The 24,946-nt window shown below is 38.0% G+C and overlaps 1 protein-coding gene across 6 annotated transcripts in view; it reads right to left on the bottom strand.

Annotated features, from left to right (window-relative positions):
* Positions 1 to 356: 356 nt before the first annotated feature.
* FILIP1 (filamin A interacting protein 1) overlaps positions 357 to 24,946 on the bottom strand; it is a 239,292-nt gene continuing 214,702 nt past the window's right edge. For 2 of the 6 annotated variants that reach the window (XM_032275487.1, XM_032275488.1), the window contains exons 5-7: positions 17,069 to 19,874; positions 13,544 to 13,601; positions 357 to 1,396 (exon numbers count right to left, since the gene is read on the bottom strand). In XM_032275487.1, coding sequence (XP_032131378.1) covers positions 1,356 to 1,396; positions 13,544 to 13,601; positions 17,069 to 19,874 — 2,905 coding nt within the window. In that variant the 3' untranslated portion in view covers positions 357 to 1,355. Of the gene's footprint in view, positions 1,397 to 12,762; positions 13,602 to 17,068; positions 19,875 to 24,946 lie in introns of those variants that run through there. The other 4 variants (XM_032275484.1, XM_032275486.1, XM_032275485.1 and 1 more) reach the window with 3 other exon arrangements.

Raw genomic sequence — 24,946 nt, 5'->3', positions numbered from 1 at the left:
ACAGTAGCTCTCATGTTGAGATTTGAATAATGCATGTTGTGCTTTTTATCTTCAAAGAATATATTCTCTAACCTACCTGTAGTTTTGAAAATCTGTCAAAATCAAGGGGAAAAAAGTTGTCTATCCTGAGATGTCTTGTATTACTTTCTCTTTCTGGGTTTTTGGGTTTTTTTTTTTTTTTATGGTTTTGTCTTTGTTTTGAGACAGGGACTCACTCTGTCACCCAGGCTGGAGTGCAGTAACACAATCATGGCTCACTGCAGCCTGCATCTCCTGGGCTCAAGTGATCCTCCCACCTAGCTAGAACTACAGGCATGTACAACCACACCCAGCTATTTTTTTTTTTTTTTTCTTTGTCTCACTGTGTTGCCCAAACTGGTCTTGAACTCCTGGGCTTAAGGGATCCTCCTGCCTTGGCCTCCCAAAGTGCTGGGATTGCAGGAATGATCCACCATGCCCAGTCTTCTTTTTTAAAAAAGATGCTGACATTTTATTTTCAAGTTTTGATTGGATTAGATTGTGAGAACTATCTTTATATAACAGTCCTATTGTAAGTCTTATACATATAAGTAAATAATGGAATCAGAATGTAATTGAACTGTCAATCAAAGCTGTTCTTATTACCCTTACTTGGTTAAACTGGTGCATCTCCTTTTATGAATTTCTTCTGTATAAAAATCAATTCATCCAAGGTTATTGGCCCAGAACACCAGAATGAACAACTTAGAAACTGATTTTGAGTATTTAAAATTAAGCTTTTTAGTCAGAGCATTATTTGTTAGTATTGAATCATGATCAGAACCATAGCATTGTACAAGCAATAGTAAAAACCTCTTCCAGGATCTCCTGCTTCTAAGCTTTACCTCTTGAATTTACCTCAGAAAATATAGTTGTACTTTCTTTTTTTCAGAATTAACAAATTGATAAAGAGAAAATAATTATAGGTTACTATTTTGAATGCAACAATACCAATACTTTGAATAACTGACAGTGCATTCTGCAGATATATGTGCCAGAGACTATGAAAAAGGAAACCGTTTAGGAAAAAAAATCACATTACAAAATGTATTATAAAAAATAAGTTATACAGCATGTGCCCATGGACCTGAAAGCTTTGCAGAAGGAAATTTCTTTTGGCACAAAGATTGAATTGCTCTTGCTGTATATTTTCATATTATCAGCAAGGCCATTTTCAGCTTTTACATTATATACTTAAAAAAAAAAATCACTGGAAGTAGTAAAATATTTCCAGTAGTGATCAGTAGCATGGAGGACCTTAGTCATGATGGAGGGCTATCCATTCAACAGGGATTCAGACGAAGTACACACACCCAGTATGTGCTTGGTTTACCATTTCATCTGGAGTTCATTCGTAACTGGTGAATGATGATGCTTTCTATAAAGAGAAAAAAAGACATAGCATTTTCAATTAAACTGAAACTGAGAATCAAGCTGTATCATTTCTCTAAAAGATCATAGATGTTAAGCAACAAAACAAACAAAAACAGGTACATGAGACTAATAGACTCTCCTGCATTACTGTTCTTGGGCAACATCTTCATATTGGCATATGTACTTTACCTAGAAATTCCTTAAAGCCCTCAGAAACTACATCTAATGTTCTGACAATAGTAGATCAGTTTTAACCAAGATAAGAACTGAAAACAAAGATAGTAATTATTATATACAAACCCCATAATGAGAAACTAGACTATTTCCTAGAAGTAACTCTAATCTCCCAGCCAAACTTTCTGTTCTGAACAATATTTACACCCCTTACATTTCTTTTGGTGTGTGTGTGGATTAGAGTTTTATTAAGGACATATTATTTCCAAGAAGTCAATAAATACAGATGGCTCACTTTTGTCTCTGACTGCTTCTTTTTGCATAACTCTGTATGTTTTAAAATATAAATTTATTCTTATAAAAATAAATTTAAACTAGATTGAGATAGTAATTACAACAGTCCAGCATATTATGAATAATTAATATTTATATTTATTTTACTAGTTTTTTTTTATATTAACCTTTATGCCTTCATGAACATGTATCAGTGTGAATCACTTCATTCAGTCATTGAAGAACTATTTATTGAGGCTGCATACTGTGCTAGGTAGGCCTGGAACTACATGTACGATCAAAATAAGACAGACTCCTAAATCAATGAGATTATACACAGCAGAGGAAAAAAAATCAAACCTCAAATAGTTTCTTCACTTAAAATTTTTATTATTAATACTTCTTTTTCAACATATGGCACGTGTTGTGAATGCAGAAATTCATGTCAGTGTTTATCAATAACATGAGGAAATTTCTACCTATTACAGTATTTTCACGTTAATCTCAAATACTTAGTATTTAAGTTTTATTTTTACTTATATAGTTAGTATATAAGTGAACATTAATTAAATCATTTATGCCACAGATTTATAGGTTCATAGTAATTACACACAGTGGATGACTATCTGCCAAAAAGAAAATGTTTTCTTAATTTGGTGTAATTAACCTTACCATATAATGACCAATAGGTGGAGCTATTTTCATTGTTTCCCTCAGCCTCTTGGCTTGAATTTGAGGTAGCTAAGAAAGCTAAGTAAAATGAAATATAGAAATAATCTTATACACATAAGAATATTTACCTATGAAGGTTTTATGAAGCTCTTAAGACATACATATGATACTGCACTATACCAGAAGCCCTTAAAAGCCATCTTATTTTTTCGTTGAAAAAATGTTCCAGCTTCAACATTTTTAATGCCTAAAAATATATCAAAATCTTCAGGCAAAATTTAAATACTAATTAAATATTATATAGTTAAAAATTAGCATCCAAAATTAAAATAATGTTTCTCACTACTTTTTTTTAAATTTCTGCAGTAGGTTTCAACTAGTGAAAAGAACCAGGTCTCAAATCTCCCTGATAAAATATCTCCAATTTCCTTCCCTTAAGAAAGCATAGATAAAGAGTGAAATCAGAATTGTTCTTATTGAGGAAGTAATTCAGAAATCTTTTGCCTTTGTTTCCGCAGTACAAAGTAAGGGTAATAGCATCTCAAAAATCCCTTTCAGGGTTAACATTTTTTATTACTACAATATCTTCTTTCTCCTTCAGTGTGCTACAGTGGAAATTACAAAATGCTAGGATTACGGCAATTTAGAGTTGCTTGTCTTAATCCCGGCATTTTGCACAACTTAGAGTTGCTTTGTCTAATTCTAGCATTTGGAAATCTCCATCATAGTAATAAGGTTCCATACACAAAAGAAACAGTGTCTTGGTTGGACCATAACATTTAATTATTGTGTTTAAATTAGCAAATTCATAATCCATGCATGCTGTATATGCTAATGCTATTAATCAGATTATGTTATTAAATCAAATGTCTCAGAAATACTTGATAATACTAAATAAGAGTTAATCTTATATAAATTGTACTTTAATAATAAAAGGTGGTATTTAATATTTATGTACATAAACTTCATTTAAAATAATACAATTAAACCCAGGTTATGTTGTTTTATATGGAGACATGCTTCATTTTATTTCTAGAGATAGTGAGATAAGATCTATATGATAGTGGCTCTATTAATTGAAACTTATTAAACAGATTTACTAAATTTATAGTTGCTTATTAGCTATGTTTTCCCCAAGTCTCAGCTGAATTTACTCAAATAAGAATCATCCAGCCAATACACAAAATAGTGAGAAATTTTTTAAATGTTGCTTTAAGGCCGGGCATTGTGGCTCACGCCTATAATCCCAGCGCTTTGGGATGATGAGGCAGGTGATCACTTGAGGTCAGGAGTTCAAGACCAGCCTGGCCAACATGGTCCCCATCTCTACTAAAAGTACCAAAAATTAGCCTGGCACAGTGGCATGCACCTGTAATCCCAGTTGCTCTGGAGGCTGAGGCAGGAGAATAGCTTGAACCCAGAAGGTGGAGGCTGCAGTGAGCTGAGATCATATCACTGCACTCCAGCCTAGGCGAAAGAGCAGGACTCAGTCTCAAAAATATATATATATTGCTTTAAGCCATTACATTTTGAAGTAACTCATTATATAGCAAAACCGTCTGAGACACATGGAGACCATGCTGCCAGCAAAAAAAAAAAAAAAAAAAAAAAAATTTTAAAAATTAGTGCTTTGGGGATTAATGCCATTATTTGTGTAAAAATAGAGAGACTTGAATTTCCATGTCTCTTCCTGTCTTTTTATATATAGTAAAATAATGTTATAAATTTTATTGAAGTTACAGAGTTGGTGAGCAAATTTTAATCGATCTCCTACTGTCTCAATAAAATCAGGCATAATTTTTCATAATTTTTCTTCTTTTTTTTAATTTTTTTTTTTTTAAGTTGGGGCTTCACCATGATTGCCAGGCTAGTCTTGAACTCCTGACCTCAGGTGATCCACCTACCTCAGCCTCCCAGAGTGCTAGGATTACAGGTGTGAGCCACCACGCCTGGCCAATTTTTCTTCTTACACATCATAATTTTGCACATCTATCATAATTTTCCTTCTTACAGATATCACTCTTCTGGCATTAGTGATTTGTAGAGCACTTAACAGGCAGATTGGAACCAAAGACCATAGGTAATTGCCACCTCTGTCAGCAAACTCAAAATAGCAAAGCACTTAAATTTGGGGTTGTTGAATATGAAGATGTTTATTAACATAATTTCCTTTTTTTCTAATTGGAAATTTAAAAACCCCTAAATTTCAATGAACATATACTATGAGAGACACTGAGTTTTTATATATTTTTTACATTAGCGGTTCACCAAAGTGTACTTACAGGCACTTTCCCCTATATGTTTCTCTCCAGTGTTACCTTGATGTTTTTTTTCCTTAAAAAAACTTCAGGTAACACATTAAATACATTATTTTTTATTATGACATTATTGTGAGATGATGTAGTTTTTATTATTTCTTTTAGCACACTAGCTATTGGATAACTTCTTGGAAAGGAAGTTCAACATAGTATCAATTCCTAATTATACTTGATTTCCGACCTTACTAAATATTCATCCTCCTTGGTGGTATCCCAAAACTACTGGCCAATCAGATGACTTGAGATGCAAAGCTGTGTGCATGAGATAGGATTTGGGGAGAAATTTGGGGGAGAATGTCTCCTGAGTGCAGAGTGAGGCAACCTCACTACAAATTAGAATTGTTTCCTCCCAGGAGGTCTCCTTGGCTGTAGAGTGGGAAAGATGTACTCCCTAAAAAGCCAATGCCTCCCTCCCAAGTAATTCATGTTTATACTCTGCCAAACACTACAAAGGAACACTTGAGCTCTAAATTAAAAAAAAAAAATTCTGCTCTAGTAAATAAGGCCACATCACTTTAATAGCTAGCCTCTAAGTTCACACACTAAAGACAAAATATACCAGAAGTTCAACTTATACCAAGACATTACATCAGCAAAGGGAGGAATGCTTTATCCACAGGAAGCTGTACACCAAGTTACAGAACAAAAACATGTCTTCCTGGATTTTGCATTAATTTGCCTACTATGTAGAGCCTGCATCCCATGTTTTATGTCTCCCTACCCACGAGGGCCTCTTCCTAGAGATACCAGCTTAGGGCTATGCTATTGTTTTCCTCCCTCCACCAAGTACCAAACATCAGCTTTGAACCTACTGGCCTCAAAAGGACTTGTCCACTGCAAAAATGTCCTATATTCTATATGCCTTTTAGAAGTACTTAAATATGGTTTACTTTTAAGTTTCTCATTTTCATAAACTGCTTCAGGGTTCAATCCTGTTATTATCACATTCAGAAATTAGTCAGAATTCTGTTAAAACATCTGTTTTAAATAGGAAATTCAAGAAACTTCCTGTCTTGATTTGGACTTGTATTCCTTTTTTGGATTCCAGCTCAGCTAATTAAAAATACTTCCGCTAATAGGTTCTGTCATTTGCTCTAGGAAACTTTTGAACTAGATGATACAAACTCTCTTGGGAGTTCTCAACCACCTAATAATTTGTTTGCTTCCTTCCAGCACATTTCCCACTCTACCATCAGCCCATATTATCCCCTTGCCTCCCCAGAATGCAGAAGTCACCAATAATCACAGTTATAACTGATCAATTCTTTTTTGGCAAGCTAATTCTTATCTCCAGCACAGATTGCTGTTTTACAGATACAAGCAAATTTGAATTAGTTCCCATATATAACATTAACTATGAATAAAAACTAAGTATTGGAAAAACAGGTAAGTATTTGAACCAAGCATGCTGAGGTTCTACTCTCTTAAACACAGATGCTAAATGCCTAGGTTGTTCTGAGTCTATGGCTAGGTCACAGAATAGCATGCAAAATAACATTATGTATGAAAACTGAGGTCACTTCACTTTTAAAGGAGGACAATATTCATCAAAATAGTCTTATAAGAACATTTTCACACAGTTTCTATATAGATGTCTTATAGACATCTCAGTATCATTTGGCAGTATTATTTTGACCCAATGACTATGAGTGTTTTAGTCTATGTATGAATGTACACTTTACTCACTTGAAGTAGTTTCATCATATGAAATAATAAATAAGGTACAGGGAGAAACTGAAGAACAGATTTTTGGTCCTCGTTTTATCCTAACAAGATGGTTAGACATTTGGGCGATTTTTTTTAAGGATTTGTTGCTGTTTGTCTTCTTTAGTAATAGAGATAATTATCCTCTTGATCTCTAAGGTCTACTTCAGCTCTAACGAGATCTGTGATTTTGCATACATGTAGCATTAGCATAAGTAGAAAGGCCAAAAGTACTTTTTCCAGATAAGCGATTAATCATTCAATCTTAGGAAAAGCATTGTAGCAGGATGTTGTAAGCTGCTTGCTAAACAATAGTGAAGCATATCATATTATGACCGTAAGATAGAATGCCAGAATCATAAAAAATTATAGCTCAGTGTTAAATCATAAGCCAAGGTAAGGTGATACGTCAAAAGTTACACAGCCTTTTGGTGGTAGGAAAGAGTATGGCTCCAGCCTCATGGTTTTCTGTCCTTTCAGTTATCAAGTCCTTTTTTCAGCAGCTCTTCTCTGGATATTCACTCTGAACTCTATCCTAAATCCCGCTTTTTGGTGGTGTTTGGTTCTTTAAAATGAGAGCCTCTCTGTCCTATTTCAAAAGGGTCCTTCATGAACTTGAAGAGCATGAGACAAACTCCTGAAACTTTCTCGTTCTTGAAGTGCCTTTGTGTTCCGCTGGGGGAATCTGAGAGGGTGAGGAAAGGGCCATTTGTAATTCATGCGTGTACTGTGTGTTTATGCTTCACAGAAAGCTCTCAGGCCCCCTTCTTCACAGGCATGGTGGCTTCTGAGGTGAGAACTCCCCAGTCCAGGACTCCTGGCTGCTTTGCATCCATTACCTGCTGTTGTACCTTTAGAGGGAAATAGAAGTAACTTTCACCACCCAAAAGCGACAGTACCTGGACTTCCTGTAATTCTGCCATCTCATTACCTTCGTGTTCTCACACAGGACTTGTTAGTTCCTTCCATGTCATTCTCACTGGTTTATGTTGCAAAGAGACGAATCAGAAACAGTTCTTTCTTGCGCAACTTTCTGCCATTCTTCAGCTGACAGTTTTGTTTTTCTACAATGAGTGCCAAGCTTTGTACAGGACTGGACAGGCCCTTAAACCCCAGGATGGATTCTGAAATAATAGTTTATCTTCCTAGATAAAGCAATGTTCATAAAATAGGTTTTGAACAGAGAAGAACACACCGCCAAAAGAAAAGTAAGAGAAAGGGCAATTCAGGGAGAAGGAACAAATTGAACAAGTCAAGGAAGGGTGGGCATGGCCTGACATTCAAGCAATTATGTCAGCCTGCAGTGTGGGGGTCCCACCAAGGGGAAAGGGAAAGGTGCTCAGAAGAATGGAGAAGCAGAGCCCAGTCACAGAGTGCCTCAAATACATGTAGCATTCTTTTCTGTGGGTAATGAGGACCTTTTGAAGAGTTTTCAATTACAAGAGTAATATAATCAACTTGCACTTTGGAAAACTGCAAGAATGAAAAATGAATCCTAGAGTTTTGAGGCTGGAGATTACAAGACCAATTAGAACGGTAACAGAGTAACCCAGGTGAAGAGTAGTTAAAAACCCTCAATTTGGGCCGCGGTAGGAAAAATCAGCTGCTAGAGATGTTAGTGGGTTAGAATAAGAGAATAAGCAGGACTTGCTGAATGAGGGCAGAAGGAGAAGGAGATGCGTAGATGGCTACCAGGTTTCTAGGTTGGGAGACTGAATGGGTCAGGATATCCCTGCCGAGATGGAGAATAACAAGAGAAGATGTGGAGAAGATGGGGCAGTATTGAGAATGGTTTTTAGACAAGCTGATTTGGAAATACACAATATAAAGCTGGATATACAGTTGGTGATAGAAGTTTGGGAGTCATCAGCATCTGGGTATAGATAAAATAACCAGAGCCAGCTTGTAGAGCAGGAACATGGCTTTTGATAGAGATGTGGGAAACATCCATCCTTATTATGTATGTATCAAATAAGAAGCCAACAAGGGAAACTGAGGCAGAGCAGAGAGGTGAAAGGAGAAGCAAAGGAGATTAGATGTCTTGGTTATTGAGGAAAAAGAGCACAGCCTAACTCAGCCCTTTCCCTTACTAGAGATTAGAGGTTTGTTTTCTGGAAAAACTGACCTAAGAAGTCATGGTCCCAGACATAAGAATGGGCAGCATAGACTGAATGCAGGGGAGTAAAATGTTTATACCTTGAAGATTCTCATCTTACCTCCCTGACCTATTCCCAGAATTCAGATAGCCTGCGCCAGAAAGGTTACTGGAGGAGTTTTCCTCTTAAAAACTATTAGAAGATATACTGAGAGAGAGAGAGAGGATAGATAGATGATAGAGGGATAGATAGATAGATAGATAAATAGGATAGATGATAGATAGGATAGACAGATAGATAGATGATGGATCAATACATAAAAGAAGTCAAATATAAGTAGTCAGGAAATCAGAGAACTTAACATAGGCAAAAGGGCAACAATTGTGCAGCAGGCCAAGAAACAACCAGTCCAGACTGAAAATGGAAGCAGAGGGCTGAACTAGGGAGGCCTCCAGAGAAAAACATGAAACTGCTGTATTTAAGTGTTTGGAAAAATTACTGATAGGTGTTTAGCAAGTGTAATGGTGCATTTGGGAAAAAAATAGATACACAGGAAACTAAGCAGATGAAAAATTACGACAATTATTCTTTTGAAGGGAAAAATGTGGTAAGAGGAAGAGAGCATAATCCTAGTAGACTACTTGGCTCAGCAGATAGTCTTATTTATTATTTATTTATTTATTTATTTTTATTTTGAGACAGGGTCTCACTTTGTGACCCAGGTTGGAGTGCAGTGGTACCATCTCTTACTGCAACCTCTGCCACCCAGGCTCAAGTGATCCTCCTACCTCAGCCTCCTGAGGAGCTGGGATAACAGGCACGCACCACAATGGCCAGCTAATTTTTTGTATTTTTGAGGCTGGAGTCTAGGTTGCGCCATGTCATCCAAGCTGATCTCAAACTCCTGAGCTGAGGTCATCTACCTGCCTCAGCCTCCCAAAGTGCTGGGATTACGGGTGTGAGCTACCATGCCCAGCCAGATAACCATATTTAAATTTGCACTGTAAAACACACAAATATATAAATGTTGGCTGCTGATTTATCAAAAAGTTGAGGATGTAATCATATTGGGAGAATGAGAAAAAGGAAGGAGAAGGGATAAGTGAGAAACCAGCAAAACAATAATGGGAAGAAAAAAAGAGATCTAAAATCTAGAAATAAAAAGTCACAATATAAACACCTTAGTTAGAAACATGAAGATAAATGCCAGAAGAAACAGCTAAGAGTTGGAGGTGATTTTCTCCGGGGGAAAAAACTGAGGGCTCAGGGAAGTGGTAAGCTACATCTCTTTTCTTTGATTTTTAGCTCTGGCTAATATTTGAACAATGTATATGAATTTGTCTATTAAAAACAAAAACTGACTAATGATAAATGGGAAGTGTGAGACTGAAGGCAGGAAATGTTGAGTGTTCTGTCAGTAGCTAACCTGGGCATAGAAGGAGACCAGGCAGTAGCTATAGAGGACTGCACAGATGAACAAGGAATTTTGCTAAAATGAGAGAGGTCAAAGTATATTTATACCCTTTGCGGAAATAGCAAGTGAAGAGAAGTGGAAAGACCAGAGAAAAAAGAAATAACCAACGACGAGACCCTGGAGGAGACAGAAAAAAAAAAAACAAAAAACAAAAAACAAACAAACAAACAAAAAACATGATCTAGGTTGGGGAAATTCTGGAATAATATCTTCCTATTTCCTGGAAATCCTGTCTATGACCATCTCCTCATTGAGTAATGAGTAACTCGTTCTCTCTCTCTGCCCTCTAGCCTTCAATATAAATGTGCTCTTCATATCTATAACGCTGTGTTTTTCCCAACAAGAAAAGTCTCACTCTTTTTCACCAGTATTCTGAATCTGGGGAATGAGAAATTCAACTATTTTACATTTTATATTCTTAGACTTGTTTTCATGTGTCTGAAATTATACTCTTCCCATACTACACATGAAAGCTATTTTTCACTTCTTTCTTGAAGACATTCAAGTAAGAGCTCTGGGTACACCCTTGATGAATACCCTAAAATCTCTCTCGAGAGCTCGATTGCCGCTCATCAACCAGTCCTCACTGGAAATACAATTAAAACACCAGTAGAAACTGAATAACTTTTAAGGAGATGACTAGATATATAGCTCATATGTTAAAAAAAAAAACGATAAACACTCTTGAGGCTGTGTCCCATACTGAAACATCTCTGGAATCATGCATGTCAGGTGGTCACCCACCATAGTGTGCTGAAATAGTCCACACATTACAATTATTCTCAGACAGTGAAGACCAGGGTCTCCTCTGTAGCTTTGTAGATCATGTCCTGTACATCTCTGGAGGGCACCATCACACTGAAATCTATGGAAATGGCACACCCTTCCACCCCCAGTCACTCACCTTCCTGAGATTTCAGGGTGGGGCCTGAGCAGCAGCTGCACACATCAGCCAAGGTGAGACCCCTTTTATTTTACTATGCAGTACGTTTCAGGACAGAGAAAATATTGCAAACTTTTAGGCCCATTCACCCCTACAGAAGCACATTAAATTGCATCTTAAAAGTACTGTCTTCACAAATGGAAGTTGGAGTTGTGGTATATTTAGTCCTCCACCTCCTATCCCCAGTGGATTTTATTTCTAATATGTGGCTTAAAGCAAAGCTATCCAATAAATACAGAGTGGCTTTAAAATTACAAAGAAAAACTGCCATGGTAGTTGTCCTTTATCATTTCTGAAAAGCAAATCTGTGTTGTTCTGCCAAGTTTTTGTAGCAGTTGTACTTTCTGGGTGGCTCTATTCCAAGATCTAGATGTGTAAACGTCCTGTACATGCACTGTTAAGCCTTCAGAGCACTCTCCTGTAGATAGCGTTTCCAGGAAGAAACACCATAAGCAAGATATGAGAAAGTAAAAGCAAAAACAGCAGCAAGTGGCAATAAGATTATGGTAAAAGTCACTGAAGAATGGCAGGTGGAGTAAAAAGGAATGCAGTGTTTTGTTCTTCTGACACCCTCATTTGCTCAAATACAATATGCTATGGTACAGTAACACTAAATACTTCACAAATGTCAGGTACACATTAGTAAAAACAGTGAATGTCTTTTTTGAAAGGGTTGAATGTTCAGTTTATGAAAAAGGAAAAATCGCCTTTTAAAAAAATACAAGTTGGTATTCCAAATGACAAGCTCTCTTTTTCAAATTTATCTAAAATCATAAAGTGCTTTTTCTCAGTCTCTCTCCTTTGACCTTGAAATCTCATTACTATGGCAGGTTTTTAACATGGCTCCTCAACGTTTTTTTTTCCTTTTTCATTTTTTGAGACAGAGTCTTACTCTATTGCCCAGGCTGGAGTGCAGTAGTGTGATCTTGGGCCACTGAAACCTCTGCCTCCTGCGTTCAAGCAATTCTTCGGCTCAGCCTCCTGAGTAGTGTTATCCGTATAATTTTGGAACACTCACAATTCAAAGATGGAAAAATAAAAATCTATGACGTTTTGCTATTGTATTTTTGTAAAGTTCGCTCAGTTGGCTAAAAGATGTCAGCAAAGGTGCGGCCTATATGAGATCTTGTGTGCTAAGCTGTGGGTTACTAGCCTTGAACTCATTTGTGGTTATGTAGGGCTATGAAGCACAAGGCCCACTTTAACATGGTTAATCTCACAAATACACCTGGCATTTTGCATTCACACTCTGCTTCATGCTTATTAAAACATGCCTAAAAATGAAAGAAACTGATTCAAACAAGAGTAAAACTGACAGAAATAATCCACTTCTCCACACCACACACACAAAAACACACACACACATACACACCCAAATCATGAACTGGTTTTACGCTTGCAAGTCTATACTTAATTAAGAAAAATATTTGAATTCAATTAAGATATGCATGATGTCATTTTTTCCCTTGGCATTAATGTATCAGAACTTACTTTCTGCTATTTTCTATTCATCACAATCTCTGTTGAGCTATAAAAGGCCATTTGGCAGCTCTTTTCAAACTATTCCACAATTTAAATCAATTGCACACTTGAATAGAGCATGAGTCTGACATTAGTGATTCTAAAATTACTGTCTAAGAAATTCTGAGAATCTTATGGAGGGGTTAAAACTTCTACAGTACACACAGACACACAGAAATAAGTAAAACTCTGTTCTTAGGATTCCATATTTCATTTCCATTTTATTACACATTCATATTATTTCCTGAAATCATCTTAGAAGCTTTTGTTTTTGCAAAATTTTAGAGGTCCAGGCCCTGTGATAGCTATGCGATGTTTTTTTTTCCAGCACATAAAGCAAATTCATGATGTGATAGAGGCAAATGACAATTGTTAAAGTATATCTTACTTCAAAATAGAATTTTTTTTAAATAAAAAATTGTTATGGAACAAGGTACACTAAATTTGGCTTGCAATTAGGAAATATGGGAGCCAGGCTTAGAGAGCATGTGATTGAGTCCCCACATCTAATTGATGAGGAAACAGGCTCAGATGGGTCAGTCTATTGATAGGTCCACTTCCTAGAAGGAAAGCTGGAACTAGAAAGCAGGCCCTGCCTGAGGCCCTGGCTTCTACACAGCAAGCAACAGTTTTGCTAATTAATTGTGTTCCCCAGCATCAAAACAAATGCCCAAAATAGGAAAGACACATGGTTATTAGTTGGTTATTTTATAAACACAATCTTTAAAACTTAAATTAGTACATATAAAGAATTGGCACAAACAGATGAAGGTTCACTTTCACGGCAGCAATAGCATCTGCACAACATACCCCCTTAGCCACTGCCCTCAGCCCTTCCCCCCTCCGAGAGAGGTGGCGCTGCTGGCTGCAGATTTCTTCAGCTCTATTTTCATAGACTGAGTCTCAGCTCGAGGCTCGAATTTGGTCAGATTTCCTGCTCCTGGGGCTGCCACTACTGGCTTTCCTGCTTTCATACCTTTTGACATAGGAATGCGGGTGGGTGTAGGCCGCTGGGATGACCCGTCTTGTCCTGACTGTAAGAGAGAAAATACATAGATACAAGGGAGATGTTCGTGAGTTTCCTCTGGATATGCCATCAATCTGAATATTAGCGGGACTCCTGCCACACAGGAACACCCACAGATGACCTTTCCCAGATAAAATAATTGTGAGAAACTTGGAGTTGGTATCTAATCCACTCTGATTATCTCCCCTTCCCTTCTCTTAAAACAACTTTGCTTGAAACTTCTTCTCTTCTGAGCACTAACTTACTTCCTCTGCCCTTACTGAAGATGGCCTTAACTCCAGTTTCACAGAGGAAATAAATATAGACCACCAGGCAACAACTCAGGCAACTTTACTCCTACTGCTCCCAGATTACCTCTACATTCCCTCCTTTCTTCCACTTCAGATGAAGCCACTCTCTCTTCACCTCCTAAAGACCTCAGGTTTTGGCATGTTATTGTCACTGCTGACCACATTCTCCTTTTTAAAGTGCTCTCTTGCTGTGATTTCTTAGGACTGGCTCAATTCACCTCTCATATCTGATGACCCGTTTTCAGTCTCTTGCTGGCTCCTTGTTCTCTACTCTGCCTGCCTTCTAAATGTGAGTGTCACCATGTTCCATTCTCAGCCTCCTTTTAATGTTTAGCATTCACCCTAGGAATCGCCTTAGTTATTACCCCATGTGTTCAAACCCTGGGACCCCTAGGCTTCAATGCTCTCTAGAAATGCAAATCCTTATTCACAACTACTCACTGGACATTTCCAGTGTTCCCCAGACATCTCAAATATAACATGCCCCAAACATTACTTTTCCTCTTCTCTCTCCTAAACAGCTAGTCCTCATAAAGTTTCTCATTCTCCCAGACAGCCAAATCAGAAAACCACGAGCCACCCTCTCTACTCAATTTCTCATGAAATCATTTCGATTCTGTCTTCACTATATCTCTGTCCTCATTTTCACTACCATAGTTCAAGCCTGCCCCATCATTAGTATAGAGAATTGCAACAGCATCCCCATCCCTTCCAAGTTATCTTTTAAACTGTTTTCCACACACCTTTCTAAAACATAAGCAATATGTTTTTCTCAAGATCATTACCCTTTCAGTGGCTCCTTTTATCTATTCTATAAGTATCAATTTCATAATAAGACATATGCCTCCCTTTAATATCCAACCTGAGTTTGCTTGCCTATTTTCTGCTCTTGCATTTTTTGCTCCATGTGCAACTGGTAGCAGCACAATGGGACTGCTCACCATTCCCCAGGCATGCCAGGCTCCTTCATACTGTCGTGCCTTTGCACGTGCTGTTCTGTTTACGTACTCCTTCCCTTTTCCTTCTTGAAAATCCCTCTTTATCTGTGGAACCTCCACCTCTGCGAAGCTTTCTCATTGGCTCCTTTGTACATACCTCTTTTATAGAACCACTAAGTTGGTTAAAATCTTGTCTATCCCACTAAGTCAAGAACATCTACAGTCCTCTTGGCATGCCAGCACCTGACCCATGACTAAAGTGTAGCTGACACTCAACAAATATTGAATGAATAAATGTACAAATGAACCAGCCTCACTGTTTAAATTCTAAGAGAAGTGTTCCAAACCTTTTGTTGTCCTTGATTTTATGAGATCTGATATACTTAAAATAGGTGGACCATTCAGAACTTAGAAGTCTTAGACAGTTGTTTTAACATGTTACTCGTGTGTGAGGTTCAATCAGCAGTCAAAAATGTTAATACAGAGGGTAGGGCTATCTTGATCTGACTCTTAAAAATGGTAAGAAAATGTTATGGTACAAAATATGCTCTAAGTTACAATGATTTACACCTCCAATATCTTTTTATAAAATGCAGCAGAAAGAAGCAAGACCCTACACAACCAAGCTGTGCTCTATATTACCTAAAAAGCAGTACTGAATTACCTGAGAACAGTAAACAATTCCGAATGCCATTTGGCTCACGAGGAGTCAGTAAGTAAAAGCTTTACTGGCAAAGCAATTAGTAATTCACACTTTGAAGCCTGCCTCAGGTCTATGTTTGTGCATAGAAAATTAAAGAAAATCATATTAAAAATAAAGGGAAAAAACCCACAGTATCTATATTTAAATTATGAGCTTCCCGTCTTTCTTAAAAGATTTTATGTTGTAGAATTTGTTCAGAGTCTAGAAATCATGATTTCTAGTCTATTAGCTTACGTTAGCATCTAAACAGTACAAGCTCTTCTGTAATTACATTGACCAATTTGCCACCAACAAATGAAGACAATCACTGGAAGTATTTTGAAAGGTAGAATTTATTATGTATGTATGTATGTACCTTTTTGAGACAGGGCCTCACTCTGTAACCCTGACTGGAGTGCAGCAGTGTGGTACTGGCTCACTGCAACTTCCACCTCCTGGGTTCAAGCGATTCTTCTGCCTCAGCCTCCCAAGCAGCTAGGATTACAGGTATGCATCTCCATGCCCAGCTAATTTGTGTGTGTGTGTGTGTGTGTGTGTGCATTTTTAGTAGAGATGAGGTTTTATCCTGTACACCAGGCTGGTAGAATTTAAGTTCTCATTTTTGGGCTTTGGGCATGCTTTTCAGTAATCATTCATTTAGCCTTCCAGCCAGTAATTTTTTTTTTTTTTTTAAGACAAAGTCTCGCTCTGTTATCCAGGCTGGAGTGCAATGGCATGATCTCAACTTACTGCAACCTCTGCCTCCTGGGCTCAAGCGATTCTCCTATCTCAGCCTCCCAAGTAGCTGGGATTACAGGCATTCGCCACCAAACCAGGCTAATTTTTGTATTTTTTAGTAGAGATGGGGTTTCACCTTGTTGGCCAGGTCTTGAACTCTTAACCTCAGGTAATTCATTCACCTCGGCTTCCTACGTGCTGGGATTACAGGCATGAGCCAGTGTGCCCGGCCCCAGCTAATTATTAAATAAATATTTATGAAGAACTTGCTCTCTGCAAGATAGGATTAAATAAAATACTGTTTTTAGACATGTAAACTCACTTCTTTTTTACTTTTAAAAAAGTTTTTGATATTAAAATCTTCTCATCTTGTTTTAGGATAAAATATGACTGTAGCCATACATAACCACATATAGAATATTTTCGTTTATAGAAACATAATCTAGGAACAATTTTAATTCTTCTTGCATATAGAGCATTTCCCCCCAACTCCAAAAGTACCTTAAACATTAAAATGAAATTTTAAACCTTCTGATTACTATAGGCTACCATTTCAAAGAGGCCACTTTTGCAAGTATTTTATAGCAATCTCCATAACGTACATGAATAGGTGAAGTTTTCCCTCAAAGTTAGCCCAATTTATCAAACTACTAGGCCACTTCTTACATTCAGTTCTCAGTGTGGATGGTCCTCTGGTAAGCATCGGTTGGTGGATTCCAGCAGCATGAGAGGCATGTGGCTACGTTTTACTGCGGTGTTGGGGTAGTCCCACTACTCACGTCTCCCTCTCTCCACGGGCCTCCCCTTTGGAGCCTCTTGTACTCACCACTGACTGGGTTCCTCGAGCAGATGACGTTGTGACCGGTGTTATGGTGATAGTGCTCGTCACTTTGCTCGCACCAGGCCGAGAGGAGAGATGGTTCCTGGGAGAGCGAAGGACAGTGCCGGTGGAAACCTCTTTTTCAGCTGTCACGTTTACTGGTCGGACAGTAATAACTGGACTGACTCCTTCTCCTGAAGTGCCAGGAGACCGTTTAAACTGAGATCCTAAGTGAATGTGAATTTTATTGTCCTCTGTGGTTATGATGTTGGCATTGGAGTTGTATTTCCGTACTGGAGTTGGAACAGTCTGTTTTTCTGGGGTGACTTTGAGGATAGTCCGTCCCATGGGCATTTCCTGGGATTCGGGAGAAACTGCAATCTCAGCTGGCGCTGCTGAAGTAGACACTGTCATTATCTGAATAGGGGATGTGGGCCTGTCCGCAAACACGCCTCTTCCGTTTTCTGGGGTCTTCTCTCTGGAAAATGTAGTAATTGTGACTGGGGACATGGCTCGTTCTGGGCCAAGAGTAGTATCTCCACTTTTTTGTTTTTGAGACATCACATTTGGTGATGGAATAATGGTTATTCTTGGTTTCTGATTCCCTAAGGTAGGAATGACGGTGGTACTAGAAAAAAATTCTTCAGATGTCGGGCTTGTTATCTCCAAAGTCGCGGTACTGTTCTCGTGGTCTGGTGTCACTCGAATATGCAGAGGCTGGCCCTGCTTTGGTGAAAGGACTACCTCTCCTGGGTGCCCTGGACTGGAATTTGTTCGGGTCCCTTTGTCTTGAGTGATTGAGGGGCCATTTTCCCTCTTTCTCATCCATGGAATCCAAGACTTTCTCATAGTGAGCTCATTTGCTGCTGGAGGATACCTGTCTAGAACAGAGGATCGTTCCATAGGTTTTTTCAATCCCACCTGCCGAAGATTGCTCATGATATGATTTTCTTCCTGGAAGGATTTCCGTATGAATACAGCTGGCGTTTCTTCCTCTGTTGCTTCACTGCTGACTGCATCAGTCTGGACTCCAGTTGATGTCACAGGAACATCCACCATTCTTCTTCCATTCACACTGGGCCTAAGAGCTCTGCTGTAGCGCTTGGAAAGCTCTAACTCTTTGGTCAGATTGAGGACCTCCTGCCCCATGTTTTTGTTCTTATTTTCTTCTTCCATAAATCTTTGTTGAAGTACAGAATAATCTACCTGGAGCTGAGAAAGCTGATCTTCTTTGTTCATTAATTCGTGAATCTTCTCTTTAAGAGCTTGTACTTCAGCTTTTAAGTCTCGGCTTTTAGCTTCTTCCAGCCGAAATCTGTGTCTCAGTTCAGCTTCCTGGCTCACAACCTCACCTTTCTCTATTGCTTTATTCTTGGCAATTTGGTGCTTGATCTCCTCTAGTTGTTGAGAGAGGAAGTTGGCCTTATCCTGCTCAGTTCTAAATTTTTGTTCCAGCTGATCATACTCATCTTCTGTCTTCATCAAATCCCCTTCGACCACCTCCAATTGTTGGAGACGTTTCTTCAGTCTCTCAATTTCAAGTGTTAGTTCCTTAATCTTATTATCTTCTGGGCAGGTGAGCTCAGACCCTTTTCGTGACCTTCCTCTTGTTATTTCTCTTTCCACTTCCTCTATACCATCAAGTCTCTTCTTTAGTAAGTCAACACTACAGCTTAATTCAGAGGATTTTTCTTCTTCACTTTTCAATTTGCCTATCAACTCATCTCTTTCTCTTGTCAAGTTGCATACTTTTTCCTCCATTTCAGATTTTAGTTTTAAAAGCTTCTTACTTTCTTCAATTAGTTTTTCAGTTACATCCATAACTTTTCCTTGTTCCACCTTAAAATTTTTATTGAGTCCATCCACTTTTCTCTCTTCTTGCTTTATTTTTTCCATCATATTTTTCCTTTCATCAACCAGCATCACAGTAAATGACTTCAACTTTGTAAGATCATCTTTTAGGCTTAATTCAGCCTTTTCCAATCTACTTTCAGAACATTCCAATTCTTTAACTCGACTCTTGACCACCTCCAATTCATTTAGCAGGTCTTTGGTTAAGTTCTTTTCTTTCTCCAGATTTAAATGTAGCTGGGTGCACTCAGATTTACTCTTGCTAAATGCTTCTTCCAATTTCTCCAGTTCAGACATTCTCTTCTGTAGCTTCTCAACTTCAAGTTTGAGCTCCTTACTGTGGTGTTCTTCCTCTTGCAGCTTCTTCCTCAGTTCCCTACACTGGGATTCAGTTTTAGTTATCTCCTCATCTTTACCTTCCATCTCAAGCACACGCTTTCGAAGATTTTCCACTTCTGCCATGAGGCTAGAGTTTCCGCATTCACCTTTGGCAATTTTATCTCTTAATTCCTGAAGTTCTTCCTCTGCCTTCTGTAGACTTTTGTTGGTCTCTTCCAGCTCCTCGATTCTTTGGGTTAAGCCAACCAGCTTGAGCCTAAGTTGCCTATTGTGAGACTCTTGATTAGCCAGTTTAGCGTTCATCTCTTCATGTTCTTGAGAAAACCTGGAAGCCTTGTGTTCAAAGTCCACTTCTAACTTGAGCAGTTTCTGTCTGTCTTCTTTGGATTTAGAAGTAATGGCTTTGAGTTTTTCTTCTTCTTCCCTCAGCTTCTGAGTAAGATCCTGTACTTTCTGGCTTTGCAGGCCAAGTTGCTCAATATGCATTTGTCTTTCATCCACCAACATGAGTGCAAAGGACTTGAGTTTGACAAGCTCATCTCTTAGTTTATTGAGCCGTTTAGCATTTTCCTTTTCTTTGCGGGCTTGGTAAGCCTTTTCTTGTTCAAGGAGCTTTTTTAGCCTAGAAAACAAAATATAACTAGATGTTAAAAGAGTAATCTGCAGATTTAAGTATTGATATTAAATAAAAACAACATGCTACTACAATAAATCCTTTATCAATTGCTATATCAATGTTTAAAAAAATAGCCATTAATGAAACTAACAGGAAGTCAAAATATTAGTTACCTTTAGAGGTAGTGGCTAGAAGGGGACATGAAGAGGGCTTTGAGTGAACTAGTTTCTCTTTTATAATTTGTGTGCTTGCTCTACAGGATTGTTTAGCTTACCTTATGAAATTTTAGTGAGCTGAACACTTCTGAGTATCTTTCTGCATGTGTATTATACTTTAATACAGTAGCCATTAAGTAAAACTTGGGTTGTATAATGGCTATTTATATAATTCATATAGTAATTATTATATAATAATGAATATTTTATAATATATACTTTATATTATACATATAAAATTTATATAAAATATATATTATATGGTCATTATTTATAATTACATTATATTAATGACTATATTACATATAGTCATTATAATGACTATTTATAATGACTAATATAATATTTTTTATATTTATCTTCTGTATCGTTGGTGCTAGTATTTGCTTCACTCTCAGAGTGACCCTATGAGATATATATTGCTACTATCATCACCATGAGGAAAATGAGATACAGGGAAATTATGTAACCTGCCCCAGATTCCAGAGTCAGTAAGCGGCAATGCTGGATTTCAAACTCAGCCAGAAAGCCTCCAAAATTCTTGCACTCCACCTCTGCATCATATGATCTCAGGAAATAAATTTACTTTAAATGATAGTAAAGGCTCAGAAATGAAGCAGCTTTGGGTTTTCTGATTTTAAACCCTTAACATAAACTACACAACTATCTGGAAGAGACAAAGTAGGATGGGCTTTCAAAAGCTGATTTACAGAAACTGATTTTAGTTCACATCAGATCTGGCACAGTATTTTTTTATTTAAACAATTTTTTAAAATCAAGAACTAGGTAGGAAGAAAAGCTGTATGACAATCAATATGAAAATGTGGCAGCCACAGGAATTATGTTTCACATTGTGAAATACATTTTCTCTTTGGTGTTTATGCATACCTGTAAAAAATAGGAATATAAATATGCCAAAGTAACTATTTACAATTCTTGGGTTGGTCAGTTAACTTGTACTAATTTTAATGGTTCTTTTTATACACCCATAAAAATAATTTAAATTATAATCATATTTACCATGTTAGTGTAATACTATATTTTAGTAATTAATAGGCTTATAAGGAAATCAAGTTATGAACAGCCAATGACATGTACTTATTTAAGTATAATATCTTTTCTTCTTTCAATATATTTCACTCCTTTACTATTCTGACTGATTAATTTCATATTTATGACTAGATTAGCTGTTAGCCAAGTAAATAGAATTTAATAGTCTCACATTGCATTGTGGAAGAAATATTTGTGGGGTTTTTTTTATTTGTCACTGACTGAAAGCTTATGTGCAAGAAATATTTGGACATACGTTTGTAAAGCACAATGGAAGCGATTAAGAGTTAAATACAGTGTGAGATAAGTATTACAGAAATGGCTCTGATCATGTCATTAAGATTTTTTCATAGAACTTACTTTTATAAAGCATGATTGTGTCTTAGCATCTCTAAACTAAATGCATAGCCTCCAAAAATCATTATTACTTTATCCCTGAAATAGGGGGAAAATATTATCTTTAAGTCCTACTGATTTGCATGAGTAATACTGTAACAGCATCACTAAATGTGGACCTTCCTGTAGAAAAAAGCATTTTATTGTCCATGTTCTCTTTTTACTAAAAGTTGAACCAATTGAAATAATGTCGTAGAACCATAGAGTAATGGAAACTTTCCAGGATATTTTCAATATAAAATGCCATTTTCAAATTCCTTGCCCTTAACTGGACTGTCTGAGATTAATTTATTGAAAACATCACTGCTTCTAATTCTAAGCTTAACTTGTTAAAACTTCTAAAAATATATTTTTAAGAATACTATGCCTCTATACTGTTAGAGGCAGTGGGTTGGAGTGGCTACAACATAGGCTTTGGAGTCAGACATAATCAAATCTGAATTCTGACTCTGTCACTTTCTATGTAATCTCTGGCCAATCACTAAGACTCTCTGATTCACAATTTTTTCACCAGTACAGGAAAGAGGGAGGGATATTAACCTATTTATGCCGGAGTTTGCAGTATTTTTTTGTGAAAAATCAGAACTTGGCGATGACCTTGAGCAGCAGGATATAACTCCCGCAAGCTTAGCATTCTGATAATGGAACACTAGGCATAAATGGGTTAATACCAACCATACAAATTGTTCTGAAGATTAACTGAAATAGTAGAAGTAAAGTTACAGATACATAGACTCAATACATGCATGTAATAAAGCACAAAAAGAAATATAAGAACTATGGTATATGCTGTATCACTTCATTTGGGAAGACTGTCAGTGCTTTCTGTGTTTAATCAATAAATATTGCTGTCATTATCCTGTCTTTGATAGTAAAACTTGGGGTACTAACGTTTCAGCCAGAGAAAAGCAGAAGGCATTCCAATAAGTAGGAAACTCCATGGGCTCAAGTGTGATCTTGGCAGGTATTTGGCTCCCAGGAAACCACATTTTTCAGGTTCTCCTAGCTGTGATTATTTCTGTTTTTCTAACTCCATTAGCTAACTCTTCCTCCTATTTCATCACATCTTAAACCATTCCCATCTCATAGTTAAAGTGGCTGTAATAGCAATACAGCACTCATTCTCTGTGTGCTCTCAAAACCCAGTTTCCCAATTGAGGGTCAGATCCAGGATCAAGGTAAAACTGCTCAGCTCTTTTTGGAAGGCCTGCCAATAGCCTTCTGTGCAAATAGACGTGCAATCAAACTTCTTACAAGCAAGACGTTGGGATGAGAATGATGGGACTCAACCAATACCTGACCTCCTTGATAAGTTCATCTCTAGTCAGTCTCTCCCATTATCTAACATTCCTTGCATATGCTGTGTCCTCTATGTTGCCCAAGCTGGTCTTGAACTGCTGGGGTCAAGTGATCCTCCTGCCTCAGTCTCCCAAAATGCTGGGATTACAGGTATGAGCCATCATGCCTGGCCCAGTTTTCTTTTATAACACCTAACCAACTTATAATTTTTCGAATGTCTGCCTACTTTTGTTAATGCAAATTCCATGAGGGTAGCTGCCATGTTTGTCTTGTTTGCCCCCTAGAGTAACACCTGACACATAAGACATGCTCAAGAAATTTTGATTGAATAGATAAACAAGAGAAAGAATGAATATGTAAACTTGAATTAGAAATATAAATCTGTTGTCTGGGCATGGTGGCTCAAACCTATAATCCCATTACTTTGAGAGGCCGAGGCAGGCAGATAACTTGAATCCAGGAGTTAGAGACCAGCCTGGGCAACATGGTTAAACCTCATCTCTACAAAACAAACAAACAAACAGTCAAAAAAATTAACTGGGTATGGTGGCATGTGCCTGTAATCCCACTACTCAGGAGGCTGAGGTGGGAGGATCGCTTGAGCCCAGGAGGCAGAGGTTGCAGTGATCATGTCACTGCACTCCATCCAGGGTGAAAGAACAAGACCCTATCTCAAAAAAAAGAATAGAAATATATATATGGAAATTACCTATATAGAGATGTATTAACTAAAGTTCTTTACAATGCTGAGTGCGTATACACTTTTGTTAAACAGATATTGCAGGTGTTATTAGGCCAGCAATTTTAAATTAATAGTGGCTATTAGATGTGTGTCTCTGTCTAGTGAGCAATGGCCTCCTTTGAAGAATGTGCCCATTTTAGTTGTCAGCCTATTAGAAAAGAAATGTGCTGGGTGCAGTGGCTCATGCTTGTAATGCCAGCACTTTGGGAGTTCAAGGAGGGCAGGTCATGAGGTTAGGAGTTCCAGACCAGCCTAACCAACATGGTGAACCCATCTCTACTAAAAACAGAAATTTGCCGGGCATGGTGACACATGCCTGTAATCCAGCTACTCAGGAGGCTGAGGCAAGAGAATCATTTGAACCCAGGAGGCAGAGGTTGCAGTGAGCTGAGCTCATGCCATTGCACTCCAGCCTGGGGTACAGAGCAAGATTCCGTCTCAAAAAAAGAAAAGAAAAGTAAAAAAAAAATGTGTCTCTTAACTGAGAAACCTCAAATGAGGGATGGAGATTTCTTTATGTGGAATGAGCAAGATATCCCTTACTATCTGTCTACCTGTATCACTGGAGGCTGAACAACCTCTATTTAACCTATAAAACAGCTATGGGACTATTAGAAGAGGCTGAATTAAGGCTTTTTTTCTCTCACAGGTTTTTGTGTCACTGGTTTGTCTTATTTCTTCTTCCTTCTCCTCCTCATCTTCCTTTTCTCCCTCCTCCTTCTCTTTTTCCTCCTCCTTCTCCTTCTTCTTCTTCTTCTTGATCTTACCATGTTGTTCAGGCTGGTCTCAAGCTCTTGATCTCAAGAAATCCTCCCATCTTGGCCTCCCAAAGGGTTGAGATTACAAATGTGAGTGATTCTGCCCGACCAGTTGTAGTTCTTTTTTTTTTAAGGAAAGAAATTTTCATCCACAGTTGGATCAAAAATCTAACGTTAGAGCAGTATACCCTGGGGTCTATTATGAAGAACAGTGGTAGGGCCGGGCGCGGTGGCTCACGCCGGTAATCCCAGCACTTTGGAAGGCCGAGGTGGGTGGATCACGAGGTCAAGAGATCGAGACAATCCTGGTCAACATGGTGAAACCCTGTCTCTACTAAAAATACAAAAAATTAGCTGGGCATGGTGGCACGTGCCTGTAATCCCAGCCACTCAGGAGGCTGAGGCAGGAGAATTGCCTGAACCCAGGAGGCGGAGGTTGCGGTGAGCCGAGATCGCGCCATTGCACTCCAGCCTGGGTAACAAGAGCGAGACTCCGTCTCAAAAAACAAACAAACAAACAAAGAGATCAAGACCATCCTGATCAACATGGTGAAACCCCGTCTCTACTAAAACTACAAAAAATTAGCTGGGCATGGTGGCGCGTGCCTGTAATCCCAA

This window comes from Sapajus apella, unplaced genomic scaffold (genome assembly GCF_009761245.1).
Source record: "Sapajus apella isolate SASKATOON/1434 unplaced genomic scaffold, GSC_monkey_1.0 scaffold6, whole genome shotgun sequence".
NCBI lineage: Eukaryota > Metazoa > Chordata > Mammalia > Primates > Cebidae > Sapajus > Sapajus apella.
The sequence above is the reverse complement of the archived record's forward strand: the minus strand, read 5'-3'. Positions and strand labels throughout refer to the sequence as shown.